Raw genomic sequence first — 15,550 nt, forward strand, 5'->3', positions numbered from 1 at the left:
AATATTTTCAATTTTACCATTGAGACAAACACAAAAGTTGCATTATTTAGATCACTCAAACCTGGTTTGAGGTATTCCTCACTGATCTTCATCCCTATAAAGATACTTGACCGTCTCAAAAACAAGTTTAAATAATTAAATTTCTTGTCAAATTCTTGGTAGCAGAATAATGATTTCATTCAAGCAAGAATCGCCAGAGGAAAACCATGAGCATACAGATCTGCACGGATTGGATTAGATCAAAGCAGAATCATATTTTATAATGTCAAAAGTGATTAGTAAACAGTTAAAATGAAGCAAAGACTGGAAATACATTTAATTTATGAACTGCAATGTTACTGGAGTTATGACAAGTTCTTTGAAGTTGTTTTGAATAGCATAATTTATGGAAAAAAATAATAATTTGCAGAATCTAGTTGGACTATGTCAGCTTTGTTGGAGGAGATTCATCTAAATCTGGCAGGAGCTGGACACTCATGCTTCCAGCACCCCTCATTTTAACTGATGGCTGATTAACAAGCCATTGTCGAACTAAAACATGCAGGACAGTCCTCCTTGAAGACCAGGTTTGGGAAACACTTTAATAGTGCATCATAAAAATGATTTTTGTCAAAGATGTCAATTTGAATGTCAGTCTGTGTGATTATTTGACTCCAACTGCTGTATTGCAATGAAGCAAAAGCATTAATAGTGTGATAATAATGAGATTATATGAGATATTTTGCAATGCTCAGGATGGAGCCATTGCTTAAGGCCAAATTTTGCCACACTTTTTCCTTCCACTTAAATTTCAAATAACACTGGGTGTTTGGATGCAGCTCTCTGAAGAGCAGCCAGCTTCGTTAGCATTTTGTAGGATGCCCTCCTTATGCAGGATGTCTGCTGGAAAACTGCCAAGTCAGCAATCTTCCACATTGTTGTGTAGATCATTAAATGACAAATGTCCTTTTTTATTTAATCTTGAGTAAAGTTCAAATTGTCTGGTAAACAGAACTTTGGGTTTTCATCAGCTGTAAGCCATCTTCATTCAAAGTGAAATGATTACTTTCTGTGTAATAAGCATGGAGTTTTTTTCCTCACTGAATTAGATTTAAATAAGATTTCCGATCATTTGTTCTCTGTGTGTCTTTTTTTCACTGCTCAACGTGAAAACAAGTATATTCCAACTGATTTTCTGTTCTGTCATATCTTTAGTGTCATTCTCATTTTCTGTGTAAGCCAATTATGTAACACTTACGGTTTTTTCGGGTCCACAAGGGGTCGTTGTGGTCGCAATGATAAACTTTACTCACATATTGTTCAGTCTTTTTGTGATAACTTGACATTTTAGATGTATTTAACGCATGTGACATTTCTATTCGTATCCTAACAATGGTCTAGTAATTCAAAGAAATCCCCGGTGCAGGGGACGTTTCCTTTTTTACTTTTGTTGCAAAATATCCCCTTACGAACAAGATTAAATAAGAAAAAGAAAACTATACTAGAGAATTATTTTTGCCCTCTTTTCCATTTCTGTGTGTAAAGTGTTTATGCAATTTGAACGAATTCCGTTTGATAGTTTGTACTATTTTATTTTGAAGTTCTTTTGTTTTTGACATCCTCGTTCTTTAACGCGTCCATCGCTCCACAAAAGACGAGAGTCAACGTTTCAAGCTGATGTGATCAATTACTATTGATCCATGAATTCGTTTGCTTGTTTTAATCAGCACCGTGATGATTTTACAAAACGTTTTTTTTTTCTTTTTCATCTGGAAAGGAACAAGGGTTTACTTTATAAATGCCATAGTTGGGCTTTTTTTTTAAATCAGCACACAAATATATGACTTTTAAATTCAAAGCAGTCAAATGAAATTTAAATGACACTAAATTCAATAATAATAATAATAATAATAATAATTATTATTATTATTATTATTATTATTATTATTATTATTATTAAAAAATATTTTAAAACAGTAGAAACATTAATATTTTTATATATTTTTAAATATAATGTCACCCATATTAGGTAAAATTAGGCATTTTCTCAAATTTTTGGGCTTTTGTACTACAATGAATTAGATATGAGTGAAATAATAATAGTACTAACATTAATAAATGTTCGATTTTCAGTTTCAGACAAATCGAATAAAACTTGATAATAATAATACAAGATATTTTTCAGAATCTCTGCTCATCCACAGTCATTTTATCACATTGCCATTTTTGTTGCAAACATTTAGGATAAAATAAAACAATACAAATTCCGAGAAAGTATTTTGAACTATATTAAATGTTAAATGTCTGACCTTTTTGCACAAAAGGACACTTTAAGAACAAAATAAAGTGGATTCAGCATGTGTGGACCAACTGATGCTGCAGTTTGCCACAGCCACCTCACTGCTGCAAGTCCAGCTCTGAATGGAACATCAATTTATTCATTTTGTGTTGATTGGTCCTTCCATCACACAATGCATATGCATCCTTGGGGACTGTAATCGTGAATCACGTGGACATGACCGAGGGAGTGCGTGGGGGGTTTGTTGGATAAGAAATTGTCATTTGTATTGACCAACAGTGCTGACCACTGCAGGGGAGCTAAAAGCAGCGATCCGGGAGAGAACAGCAGTGGGAACTGGGACCGAACTGGCCCACAGGCATGGCAGAAGGTAAACCTGAACGTCGGGATGCTTTTTGCAGAGTTTTATCTTTAAAGCGTGCTCGGAGTGCCTTATGGAGGGGCAGGGTTTTGGTTGCATTGTTTGGAATGTTATTGGGGTGTGAGGTAGTGGAAGTGGAGGTGGTGGTGGAGATTCTTCAGCAAAAATTCTCCCCCTCCCCACTTCTCATTGTTGAGCAGAGGAGGGGGGGATAGGTTGCCAGCCCCCTTTTGTTTACCTCCCTCTCCCGCTTTCCCTCTCGCTGCGCAGCTTCTGCTTTTCGCAGCATTTTGCATGAAAGTGGCAGTCTGTGCGGATTACCCAGCTTGAGGGCTACAAATAAAAAAAAAAAGAAAGAAAATATTGTATCTTGGGTGCTAATTTTTGACTCAAGGCTGAGGCAGAAGACATGGGTTCCGTTTCTAACCAGGAGTTCCCAGGTGGAGTAAACTTCATGAGCAGCACGTTAATGTTCCGAGTTAATTAAGCTGTTTTCGGATCGACTGTCTCACTGATTGTAAAGGAGAGTTTTAGGGCATTGTTCGCACACGTGACGAGCATTGCACTCAAATTTGACCCTTTAAATAGTTGCATTTTCTGAAAGTTTTGTGCACATTTGAATGCAAGTTTTACGCATATTTTTTTTTTTTTTAAAAAGTTTTGCGCGTGTTTCTTGAACAATATTGTGCAACTGCTGGTTTTTAAATCGAACATATTTACTGAAGCCTCAGCATGGCGTGCTCAGTCATTGATTCGTATCGATTACCGATCCGCAGAAATTAACATTTTTAAATTTACAGCTTTCCTTTTTGTTGGTTAAAGCCGGGAGAGTTTTTTTTTTTTTGTTGTTGTTGTTGTTGTTGTAATTTTTATATTTGGAACTTAAGAGTGAACAAATGTTGAATTTGCAGGAGTGTGCAAGACTGAGGGAGATGAGGGACCGAGCACAGAGGAAGACACGCAGTCCTTCCACGGGGTCGGGGTGTGCAAGTGGTTCAACGTCCGCATGGGCTTCGGGTTCCTGTCCATGACCAACAGAGAGGGAGTGCCGCTGGATGAACCGGTTGATGTGTTTGTCCATCAGGTAGGTCTGGCCGCTCTTCCTGCAGAATCCCAACAAAGAAGTTCCAGACTCCTCTTTTCTTTTCTTCTGGTCATTTTTAGCTCGTTGATCATTCGTTATTTCTCACTCGTTACTCGTTTCTAATTTAACACAGTTAGTTTGAGTGTCTTAATTTTTGTTCTTTTAGTTCTTGCAGCAATTGATTGTAAAGTTTTGAAAAGAGACACGTTTAGATGTATAGATTGTAAAATGACTCAGCTTTGCAGTGTAACATGCGGTTGATCAAAGGAAAAGACTAATTTACTTGACTTAGATGGATGTTTGTTGTAAGGCGTGGAGTTTTCTTTTGGAAAAAAATGTTTTGTAATATTAGAACATCTCTTGGCTTTTTTTAGTTAATTTTTTAGAGCAGTAAGAAAAAAAAAAACACGATGGAATCACAAGAGGCACAGGGGCGGATTTAACAGGATGTGAGTTTCTGGGCTGCAGTTTTGGTGCCCTACTCACAAGTTTCGGTTCAGGTGTTTTGTACAGATCCTAATAACGACCAATGTCATCTCTAAGCAATTTACAAGACTAAAAGATCCACTTTATATCCATGAATATATTTGGAAATTTGTCCAGTTGTCAGGCTGACAGATGGGAATTGATGTATGTGCAAAACTCTTTGCGAACTTTTTCACTGAATTGGTCCCAATGCTGGTTCTAGAGTGATTCTTTAAAAAAAATGGTTTGCTTTTTTCTACAACCCATTATCTGAGTCAGAGCCTCATCTCATCTCCCTCTAGTTTATGTTTTATTTCAATGTTAGTGGAGGATGGTAGGGCAGAAAATTTGACTACACAAAACAGATTGTTAATTCCTGTAAACTCTTGACTCCTTATTGCTGCTATAATGTATTTACTTTGTTTCTTTTTTAAACAAAAGAGGGTTGTTTGTGAACACAACCCTAATCAATGGATCGCTAGTACCAGCAGCATAAAAAATGGGATAAGAGCAATATTTACAGCATGCTTTACATAACACAGTGTTAAAGAAACTAGTTGGTAATTACATTTATCAAATCAGTGGAAAACATCAGCATGAATGCAGGTCAGAAATCTACTTTAGCTCTGTGATGAGTGACATAAAAACAAACAGTGGTAAGATTGATTGTCTTGAGATGATGTGTTGTGACCTGGTTCTATATAAATAAACTGAACTGAAATTGCTTGTGTTTCTCCAATATTAATCTGACATTTTTTCTGAATAATGTTGCTTAGTGTTATTTTGAATTGGATCAATGCAAAAACAAAGCCCTGGAGTTTTAAACATGGTGCCTTTTGATTGGCTGCTGGTCTCCATGAGTCTTGATCTAACTTCTGATGAAAGAGGTTCTTCTGTCCCGACTCAGACTTGGTACTGTAAAAGATCATTTATTTGTGTTAGTTTATCAGGAGCAGCAGGGACTGATGCCACGCAAGAATCAAACATCAGCTTAGCAGCAAAACCAGTTTGGTGGAGAAGTAAAATTGTGCACAGCACTGAACACATCATTCCCAATGAGAAACAGGATGGTAGCAGCATTATGCTGTGGAGATGCTTTTATTCAGCGTGGACAGGGGAGCCGGTTTGAGTTGATAAGAAGATAGTTTTAGAGAAAAGCTGGAAAATCTTGGAAGAAAACCTGCTAGAGGCTGCAAAATATTGGGGCAGGACAACAACCCTAAACACAAATAAAGCTGTAATAGAATGGTTTACATCAAAGTGTGTGTGTTAGAATGGTTTGATCAAATTCCTATTTGATCTTAATTATAATACAGCACAGTCAAAGTCAGTTAATCATATAATGTTAGGCTAAGTAAGCTGGGCCCATTGCATTGAGACTTTACAGAAACAGAGCAAGAGTGGAAATTAATGGTATTAAACAGAGAAAACCCTCATTATTATGGATAGATGGTCATTATTATCATCATCCATCTGCTACTACTGGGTTGTGGAAGAGACTGAACACACATTAGGCAGGGACACTGGTTCAAAGTTACTTTTTATCTTTTTCTTTAGGTGTCTTTTACTCATGCAAAGTACAGTAGATTGATAGTAAGGTGCACATCAGCTTCAAAGTTTTTTGGCCTTGTCCACAATGATTTTTAGTCATTGCATTTCTTGTTTTTAAATAGTTTACTACAAGTATGGCATTATTTCCAGAAAAGTCAGGAAATATCATCCAAAAATGTCCAACTGTCTGTGTCAGGCCTATTTATGACAATGTGATGAATTCACTAAAATACACTAAAAACAAAGGAAGACACATTGAGCTTTTGCTTAAAGCAGCTTCAGGTGAATTCCACTTTTCAAACCCAGATTTTCTTATTTTTGTCCAATACTACAATTGCGTATGTATGTTGTTTAAGCATTGCTAATCAGAGGTTATTTTACAAAGATTAAAGATCATACAAATGCTAAAATACTACATATAATTTAACTGCATAATCTACTCCCATTTCCATTTTCTGATAGCTGTTTGGTTTAGCTGGTTGCAAAAATGTGAGAAATTATGACCCATCTGTCCTGCTGCTAGATTTAGTTTCCCTTTAGTAGATTACGAGTAAAATCTAAAAATGAATTAAATCATTGGTTGTAAAAGTACATGGTTGACTGGGGAAGAAAAAGGAAAAAAAAAACTAACTCCTGTGGCTCCAATTTGTACCCCAAACAGTCAGGTACCAAACAACCAAAAGGGTGAAATGTCCATTATGAAGATGTGTCTAAGGTCAAAAGTTTTAGTTTGTGAGATACCTGTTTTCAAATAGTTGCATATTAATTATCGGCAGAAAAATCTAACAACTGATTTTTTGCCATTAGAAAAGTGTTCCACATGGACACTTCTGGAATACTGTTAACATAACATCCACTTATTTAAAATTATATTTTTTGAGGTTCCCAAAACTTCAAGTACTTTCCCAGTAAGCCCTTGCTTAAGTCTGGCTTGGCTTACACACCTAACAGACATAGAACAAAGCTGCACAAAAACGGAGAACAAATGATAATCTTTATTGTCCTCCCAGAAATGTGTGAACATATTTATGGCAATGAAAACTAAATAATCTTTTTAAAAAATATTTTAATGTAATTTAAGACAGTGCCTTTCTTCTGAATTGAATAATGGTTTGCCGATTAGATTTGTGATCCATGAAACACCTTGAATAGACTGTTAAATATCACTACTTTTCTTGTTTACACTTTTTTCTGTCTGACTTGATTATAAAAGTTAAGACAACTACTTTAAACTTTGTCAGCAACAAGTTTCTGCCTTGGCCTCATCTGTGAGAGGGCACCTCCATCTTCTGTCTGATAAGATGACGTTTAGCATGTGAATGAGAGGAATCCCTACAAGCTGCTCATTCACCTCAGAGTTCCTGTCATAAAATGATTAAAGGGTCTCTGCTGTCTGGTCAACCCTTCCACCCTCCTCCCCGTGTCTGTGTGTGTGTTGGCAGTATAGAGGTACACTACAATTTATTGCTAAACCCTTCTTTGAAAAGGACTATTTTTAGGTGCCTTTTCTTGTTTATGTACCAACAATCTATCTTGGGCTGTGAAAACAGCCACTTGCATGAAGTTTGCATGATTTCACATGCAGCCCCTGATTCAGTCTTACTACCATCTGACTATGATGATGCTTGCAGAATTATAGTTGTGAGTTTTAATTGAAAGCTACAGGAAGCTGGGTACTTCATTACTCATACTCTTAAACAACAGATGATAGGAACCTGCCGTTTAGATCTTCACTAGTTAGAGAGTTAAAGTCATTTGAAGTTGTATTAATATATTATTCTGCAAAGTCCCCATTTGCCAGCATCCAATCCTTTATCAATTTCCATTTATAAGCTTTGGTATTACTAATTTAATTTACTAACCCTTCAGAGGGAACTGAAGGGTTGGAACTGGAAAAAGACTGGAAAAAATAATTAATAGCACAGACATTCAACCTTTTAAAAGCTAAACATTTTATATTGGATTGTTTTAAATGAAACAATACCTGGATTTTTTTTTATTGTATCATAATTGATACATTCAGCATTTTGTTATTATCATGTATTGTGTCCTCCTCAACCAAAAAGACATGGATTGCATATTTTTAATAGCATAAACCTAATACAAAAACATTTGATGCACTGGTCCCTACTCCCTTCTAAAGAACTTATAATTTTTATTATACCACATTATGAAAGACAATTTTTACTGGTAATCCATTTTTTAAATATTTTATTTCCTTGTAAGCATTTGAAAGGGCCTTTAACTCCACAAAAACCTCTTCTTAAAAGATGTTTGTGTCCATTATTGATTTAAATTTTCTACCTGGGAGTAGAAGACAAATGCAAGACGTAACAAAGCAATTTTTTTGAAAGCAGTAGCAACTTTGTTCAAGAGGCAGAGTTTGCAGAAATATGTGCATCAAAATTCATGCATTTGGTCTAATGGAGTAAAGTCTCACACTGAATGGCAAGCTTGAAAGAAATTAGATATTTAAGGTGGAATAAAATTATTTTTCTGCAAACTTTACTCAGGTTGGGTTTTTTTAATGGTCATCTCACATCAGCTTCAGCTCACTGGCTTTTAGAATGGTGACCATGTATTTCTATTAACCATAAGTTATTAAAAGCAGGATATGAAAAATAAGAAAATGCAGTCTTAAAAATCTGAACAGATTATTTAAATCTTCTAACAAAACCGCTTTTGCAATTGATTTCAATATGTCATGATTGATACATTAAGCTTTTCTCATTGTGTATTCATCCCATTTTCCCTTACCAAATGTATCTACAAGCACCTGATTCACTACACTGACCTTTAAAATACACCTGAATACCTAAGGTATCACAAGTAATATGCAGACTTTCATCACAGATTTCTTTAAAATATCTACTGTTGTTTCAGTTAAGTCACATGTGGCCATCTTGGACTTTGGTCTTCAATAAGAGGCTAGAAGATGAGAATGGAATGTGATACAGCAGGAAAGGCAAAGTAAAAGCATTTTAAAGAGGCAGAAGCCTCAGCAATGTGCATCCAAAAATGATGGTGTTTATAAGGTTAATAAGCCATAAATAAAAATAACCTGCTGAGTTAAACGCAGGTTTGTGAGTTGCATTGATCGAAAAAGTAGTAATGTTGACTTTTTTCATTAGAGAAAATTGATGCAGAGAATCTGACAAAAAGTAAAGCCATGCATCCTAAAATTAGTGGCCACGCGTCGAGGAAAAATTAAGTCCCACGGTTCGCTGGCCTTTGTGCTGGTGGACAATAGAGCCATGCATCCGAATCAAGCACCCCTCAGCCGTGCCCCGAGCCCCTCTTTGTCCCAGCAGAAGTCTTTCTATTGTCCCTCTCCACTCTGATGTCTTTCTTTGCCTTGCTTCGCTTCCAGACATATTCTAATGTAGTTTACTCTAGACCCCACAAATAGCACCTCCACATCAGGTCCTCGAAGGATAAAAAGAAGAAAAGAAACCCCCCATCCTGATGCTTTACCTGTGTGAGAGTGGCCATGTGGTAGGTTGAGGGTGAGTTATGGGGGTGGGGATGTTCACACGTTTGAGAGAGGAAATGGATTAACGGTCACCGGGTGAAGAGTGGTACTGGGACGTCCATGTTGCCAATCAGATGTCATTTCTCACAAATAGTGTTCAAAATGTAAAATATTATACAGACATACAGCTTGTTTTTCAAATGGGACTGGGTGAGGGGTTTGCAGTTCACCAAAACCTCTGATTGTATTTTTCAAGAGCAGCGTATAAAGATTTAATCCTTGTCTTTTAGAAGCCCATTTCCAAAATGACTCCCATTACAATGAATTGAATGTTTTGTTGGGTTCCAATGAGTTTTGACCTACAAAGAATCCAGACGTTTAGTTATAAGACACAAAAGGATGAAGCTTTGCTCCAAAATAAAATCAAAGAAACAGGATTACCGTTTTATCAAAGCAGATTTGCTAAATTACGGCTGGCTGTTCTTATGTCAACAGTTTGCGGCCTGCGTGACAATATAATCTTACAATCCCACCTAGGGATTTGTTTTTTGAGGGGCTTCCCATGATGCTTTAACCAGTCTGAGGTATTTATCCACAAACCTGTGCCACACCTTTTTTCTGTTTTATCTTTTATGCATTTGTTTTGGAGGTGGAAATGCTCTTTGCACATGTTAAGGAGAGGACTCTTTTCTCTTCAGGTGACTGTGGCATCAATAAAAAGGCAGTTAAACATTCAAGCCTGCAGGCCCATTGTTTATTAAGTAAGCAGATCCACCTAATGTCATCAAACTTATAACAAAGTGAAGTTATCAGCTCCTTTCCACAAAGATCTTGAGTGAAAACGATGGTATCAAAGTGAGATATTAGTCATTTGTGCTCCTTGTCAGTTTATATCTTTTCACATCTTTCTGCCAAACAACTATCCGAGGAATGTCACCCTGACCCCCAGCCTTCATAGAGAGATGCCTTGCTTGCCGTGTCACCCCACCCCCAACTCGAGCACCAACCCCTGCATCCTGTAGTTTAGGGTTAGTGGTGGTGGTCAGTGTGTTAGTGGAGCTTTGTGATGTGGGTGGGAAAAAAAGGTGGGGGTGGGGGCGGCAGTGTGGAATGCTGCTCCTCCGGTGAGGATGGGGGATGAGGAAGAGTAGAGGGGGGTGATTGAAGATTATCCTCATCAGTTTTTTCTCCTAAATGCAGAAAAATAATACGGAAATTCAGCATTGGGTCTCCATCACTTTTGTAGTGCATGGTGATGTGAAAACTAGCTGTGGAGAAGGAATGATGAGCTTTTTATGGCTTGCTTATCTGGTTATAGGCATAACATACCAGATACTTGATAAGAGCGGTTGGGTTCTGATTTTAAACTGGGATAAATGTTTGGTGGTCAGAGTTTGTACAAGCCAATGGTAGCCGTGAGCTAGTCAATATGGGCAAAATCATCTTCAATTTTTCCCACACAAATGAGTTGAAGAGAAATCAAGCACCCCTTCTTTCAGATTTACTGTGAGATAAATGATTTCCACACCTGGAGTTTCCCAAACCACAAGATGTTAAAGTTGAATGAGCTCCTGTTTTGTTGCCTTTCAGAGCAAGCTGCACATGGAAGGTTTCCGCAGCCTGAAGGAAGGCGAAGCGGTCGAGTTTACCTTCAAGAAGTCATCGAAGGGCCTCGAGTCGCAGCGGGTTACTGGACCGGGTGGCATCCACTGTGTGGGCAGCGAGCGGAGACCCAAAGGCAAAAAGGTCCAAAAGCGCCGCTCAAAGGGAGACAGGTACGTACTGGCAAACTGGGAGGTTTTAACACAACAGAGGTTTTAACTATTTCAAGGTTTTGAATAAAAGAGAGTGAGGGTAATTTGAAAAAAAAGGACTACATCAAACCTCAGAAATGGAGAAAATGACCCCAAAGGGAGGGTTTTAAAGATGCTGCACAGGAAAAGAAATATTCCTAAATACTATGCCTGAAAATTTCAGTGACAATATCAATCACATTTTTCAGACTCATTTTCCTTGACCATTTCTGTGTGCTGACCACTCTCCATAAGCTTTAGCACCTTAGCCATTAAAAATACACATTGAGTGTTGACATTAATGGCTGATATCCTGCTGATTACATATATCATCAATTGGCAGAGCTTGAATCTGTTGATCTCGAAATATAATACGATGTCCAAACAGTCCATTAAAACGGCAATATTTCCCACAATAAGGCAAAAATGATTGCACATCCTTTTATTGTGGTTTCCTAGTTTTAACCCTTTATTACCTGAAGGCACCGATATCAAGATGTATCTACATGTTATAAATTGGGTTGTACATTCAATACAACCCTTTGGGCAAAACATTGTTTTTCTTTAAAGCCTGTTAAGTTAAATAATTAGACTCACAATTTCACTTCAGACTTTCTGTGAAACATTTAGTCTTTTTGCAATGAATAATTACTTCATGTGTCCTAATCTTGGAAGAATTTCATTAAAGACAATAACTGGCTAAGGCATAATGCAATACTAAGACCTCAGTCAGGGACGAAATAGTCTTTTGAACTGAGATTCGCATACAATTGTGTTGTTGTAAAGTGTAAAGTGATTTTTTTGTGTTCTGCTTGGATCTGATGTACAATGGTGTTGTAGTTTCTCTTCACTTTTGTGGCTTTCCCTGGATCCCAACCCCCCGCTTTGAGCTCTACCGAGGGTCACATCAGCAGGGCCTGACGTGTGACCTGGATCAATAACTGTTTAAATCTGCTCGTCCCTGGTGAATTCAGATCTGCCCACTTTCTCCCTCTTCCTACCAACCCTCCTCAATGCACAGAAGTTTTTCTCTAAATCCAAAATTAATCATGCAAAGACAGACTTTAGATTTCCCTTTTACTTTTCTCAAGATAAGATGCAAGTTTGTTGATTAGTATAGGTGATTTTGTTTGGATTTAACTTGATGCACACATGGAGGTATCCAATAATCCAGCAAACAACTCACACACTGTAACTTTATCCAAATCCATGTTTTGAGAGTAAAAAGAAAGATTTAATCTAACTGGTGCAAAGGCAGAAATAGCATAAAGGGATTCATTTACAAAGCCAGAATTAAAATGTAGCTTTATCTTAAGATCCAAAGATGGACTACAAGGTAACTATGTGGCTCTTATCAGGAGAAACTGAAGGAGCTAAAGAGATCAGTGTTTGCAGATCACTCCGAGCGTCAGTATGATGCAAGGTTAGAGGTGTATCAACTTCACCACATGTCAGTTGTGATTACAACCAGAGCGAAGTGAGTGTGAGAACAGAGATCATTATGGCCTCAAAGAGTCCTGGGAGGCCGTCATGGTTCAATACTTCGCCACAGACCTCTCTGATTCATGGATAAGGTGCGTTTTCTCTTCATCACTTTGTGTTATGCAACACTGGATTGTACTCCATGAATTGGGATGTGATTAACTGATGACCTTTAATTAAAAAACAGTCTGTTTGTATATAAAATAGAAGCACTGTGAAGCATCTGTGAAGCAGTTCTGACTTTGTATCTTATTTAGAGAGAGTCGCTGTTCTAGCTTGGTTCAGATCACTGATAAACTCACATATCACTTTGCAAACGAGAAAAGTTCCTGTTCATTTAATTGATAACAGATGCAGGAGCCCAGGAAAGGGGCGTTAAGGGTCATAGTTGTCATAGCAACCGTGTATGAATAAAAGGAAGAGGGCTGGGGGCTTGGATGGGATTGGAGGGAGGTTGGAGGTCAGGGTTCAGAGGTCATTACTGCAGCTTTTTTAGACAAAGGGACCACTTCCACTTTCCTCCTGATGGATGCTGATGTGAGGAGCCTCTGTGATGGTGACGGTATAGACCTTGACACCACTCAAACAGCCAGGGCCACAAAGCCAACCTGACCCCTCAGCAGCCGCACCGTCCAAACCTCATCTGCTGCCACAAAGGTGGCCGGGGGGTCCAGGGAGGCACCGAGTAACTGCCCCACGCCTACCACCCATCTGTCTTCCACCCCTGTACGCGTGGCCATTCTATAAATGATGTCCAAACAGCGGTGGCCGATGGCAGCCTGATGCCTTCAGCTGACCCCCATGCATAGAGTCTAACTAAAGTTCAATGGTGATGACACTTGTGCCACACTTTGATTGAACTGGCCTCAACTGGAAGCTTCTCTGGGTGACAAGCTGACAAATAGCACAAACTGTACAACTTAAAGAAAAGCCTCCAGTAACTTCGCCAAACTGCTTGCTAAAATATTGCCTTTAATTGCAGTTGTTTCCTAACCTGCGATTATTTCAGTGACAAACAGTTTTGAAATTTTCTTAAATCTTGTTCTCATGAAGTTCTGCACCATCCCCTCAAATGCCCTTTGAATTGGTGAGTTATGTAAAAATTCAAGCTAGGGTTTAGCAGGTGGAATATTGCCATCTAGAGGCGGAAATGTATAATTTAGAATCCTTGAGTAAAAACGGCCCCAAGTTACTTTATTGAAATGTTTCTTCAGGAAGATTTACGTATTTTTTGACTTAATAAAATTTTTTTTTAGTAAAGTAGAAAATTTGGGGGAGATTTTAAAGGAAAGTTGCGATAATGTTTTCTGTAAAACACACAAATAGAAAAGTAAAATGTCTCTTTGAGGCATCTATGATTAATATTGCATAATTTATTGCATTAAAATATTATATTAATAGCAACTTCAAGATATGCTAACTCGGCCCTGATACTGGTGAAATTAGCTTATGGTGCTGGTTTGCATTATTGAAATATTATTGTAATTTTGTGGCCAGCTTGGCAAAAATCTGCTTTTACAAAGAAAAAGGCTCAAATATACACGCCTCTTCAGATTTTTTTGCATTTTTTCCATTTACAACCACAAAATTTAACCACAAGATTGTATGTACTTGGATTTGTTGTAATAATAACAGTTGAAGGAACAAGATACATATTTTTTCTTTAACATAAAAATCTGAAAAGTGCAAAGTGCACCGCTGTTGATCCAGCTTTACTCTGATATGCTTAAATAAAATCGAGTGCCTTCAGAAGTCACTTACCTTGTAAGTAATTTCTGTGTAATTTGTTGTAAGTTTAATTACAGCTGTTCTGCAAATATAGAAATGGCATGATGAAGGTCAGGGATAATGTCGAGACGTTTAACACACCGAAGTGAGTTATGAAAACAATATCCCAAGCTTGGGGCATCTCAGTGTTGACTTCCCAACCCATTATCCAAAAACAGAAAGAGAATCCTACACCTGCAAAGCTACCAAGATATGGCCATCCAACCAAACAGATGGAGCTAAGGAGGAGAACATTAGTTAGAGAAGCTGAGAAAGTGGTGTTGCAGAGATTCACAGCTAACCCAACATGCAAAACCCTTACATGTCATGATGATGTAAACCCAACAAAACGTTCTGACATGTTTCGCATCTTATAGTGTCCATACTTTCTCAAAACAGCAATTTCATTCCATTGGATGCTCACAATCTGTTCTTTCTCAGGTTTATGTCAAAGGTAAACTTCATGCATTCTCTTGTAGATGTTATAACTGCGGAGGCCTGGATCATCACGCCAAAGAGTGCAAGTTACCACCCCAGCCCAAGAGGTGCCACTTCTGCCAGAGCATCGAGCACATGGTCGCCAGCTGTCCAGTAAAAGCACAACAGTCCTCACCGGTTTCTCAGGGAAAACCGTCCCCCTTGAAAGGAGACGAGGAGGAACACAGCCAGCCGGCGCCACCTCCTGAAACCTCTGATTAAATGGGAGATTGAGCCTCGCCGAAGCACAGAAGCCAATCAAATTGCTTCGACGGTTGAGAGAGGGGACACAATTCTCCTCCCTAGCTGTTGAAGCTGTTTTTGGAATTCCCTCAGGTTAAAAACACTCATGAAGAATGTTTTCTTTATTATTTTTTTATTTGGTGTAACACTCAGGAATAATGCTTCATTGTTGCACTCAGGAAGTTTAAATGTATGAATTCTTGCTACCAGGAAAGGTATTCCAAAAACATTGGAATACATGGAGATAATACTGAATGGTATTCACAGGCATTTGCAGATTTCTTTTATGTAACTGCACTTCCCTTGTGAGCTGTATTAATCAATTTTGTTTGCATTATACTCAATGTGTTGAGAATAGACCTAAACTTTTGCTGCCTTACTATTCAGTATCCTTCCTGACTGTTACACCTTTCTGTCGACAAAGCACAGATGTACCGGACAGTGTCCCTGTGATGAATGTTAGCTAATGGGTTGTGTGGGGAGGGAGGGACGGGGTGTTGATTTGGAAACAAAAAAACAAAAAAACACAAAACGGGTTTAAGGGTATAGGTATAGGCAATGCACTGTTGTGAGATTT

General features: G+C 38.0%; 1 protein-coding gene across 1 annotated transcript; it reads left to right on the top strand.

Moving 5' to 3' along the window:
• The first annotated feature begins 2,573 nt into the window (after nucleotides 1-2,573).
• Nucleotides 2,574-15,081, top strand: lin28a (lin-28 homolog A). Its single transcript, XM_005796047.2, has 4 exons — nucleotides 2,574-2,648; nucleotides 3,551-3,723; nucleotides 10,802-10,986; nucleotides 14,733-15,081. Exons 1-4 carry the CDS (start codon nucleotides 2,639-2,641, stop codon nucleotides 14,950-14,952), a joined length of 588 nt encoding a protein of 195 aa, XP_005796104.1. The 5' UTR covers nucleotides 2,574-2,638; the 3' UTR covers nucleotides 14,953-15,081.
• Nucleotides 15,082-15,550: the final 469 nt, after the last annotated feature.

Source organism: Xiphophorus maculatus, chromosome 3 (assembly GCF_002775205.1).
Source record: "Xiphophorus maculatus strain JP 163 A chromosome 3, X_maculatus-5.0-male, whole genome shotgun sequence".
NCBI lineage: Eukaryota > Metazoa > Chordata > Actinopteri > Cyprinodontiformes > Poeciliidae > Xiphophorus > Xiphophorus maculatus.

What these genes read in the sequence shown, in the direction of transcription:
- lin28a (XM_005796047.2), top strand. An exon ending in TTGATGTGTTTGTCCATCAG is followed by an intron (nt 3,724 to 10,801) that starts GTAGGTCTGGCC and finishes GTTGCCTTTCAG; the next exon opens with AGCAAGCTGCACATGGAAGG. An exon ending in CGCCGCTCAAAGGGAGACAG is followed by an intron (nt 10,987 to 14,732) that starts GTACGTACTGGC and finishes ATTCTCTTGTAG; the next exon opens with ATGTTATAACTGCGGAGGCC.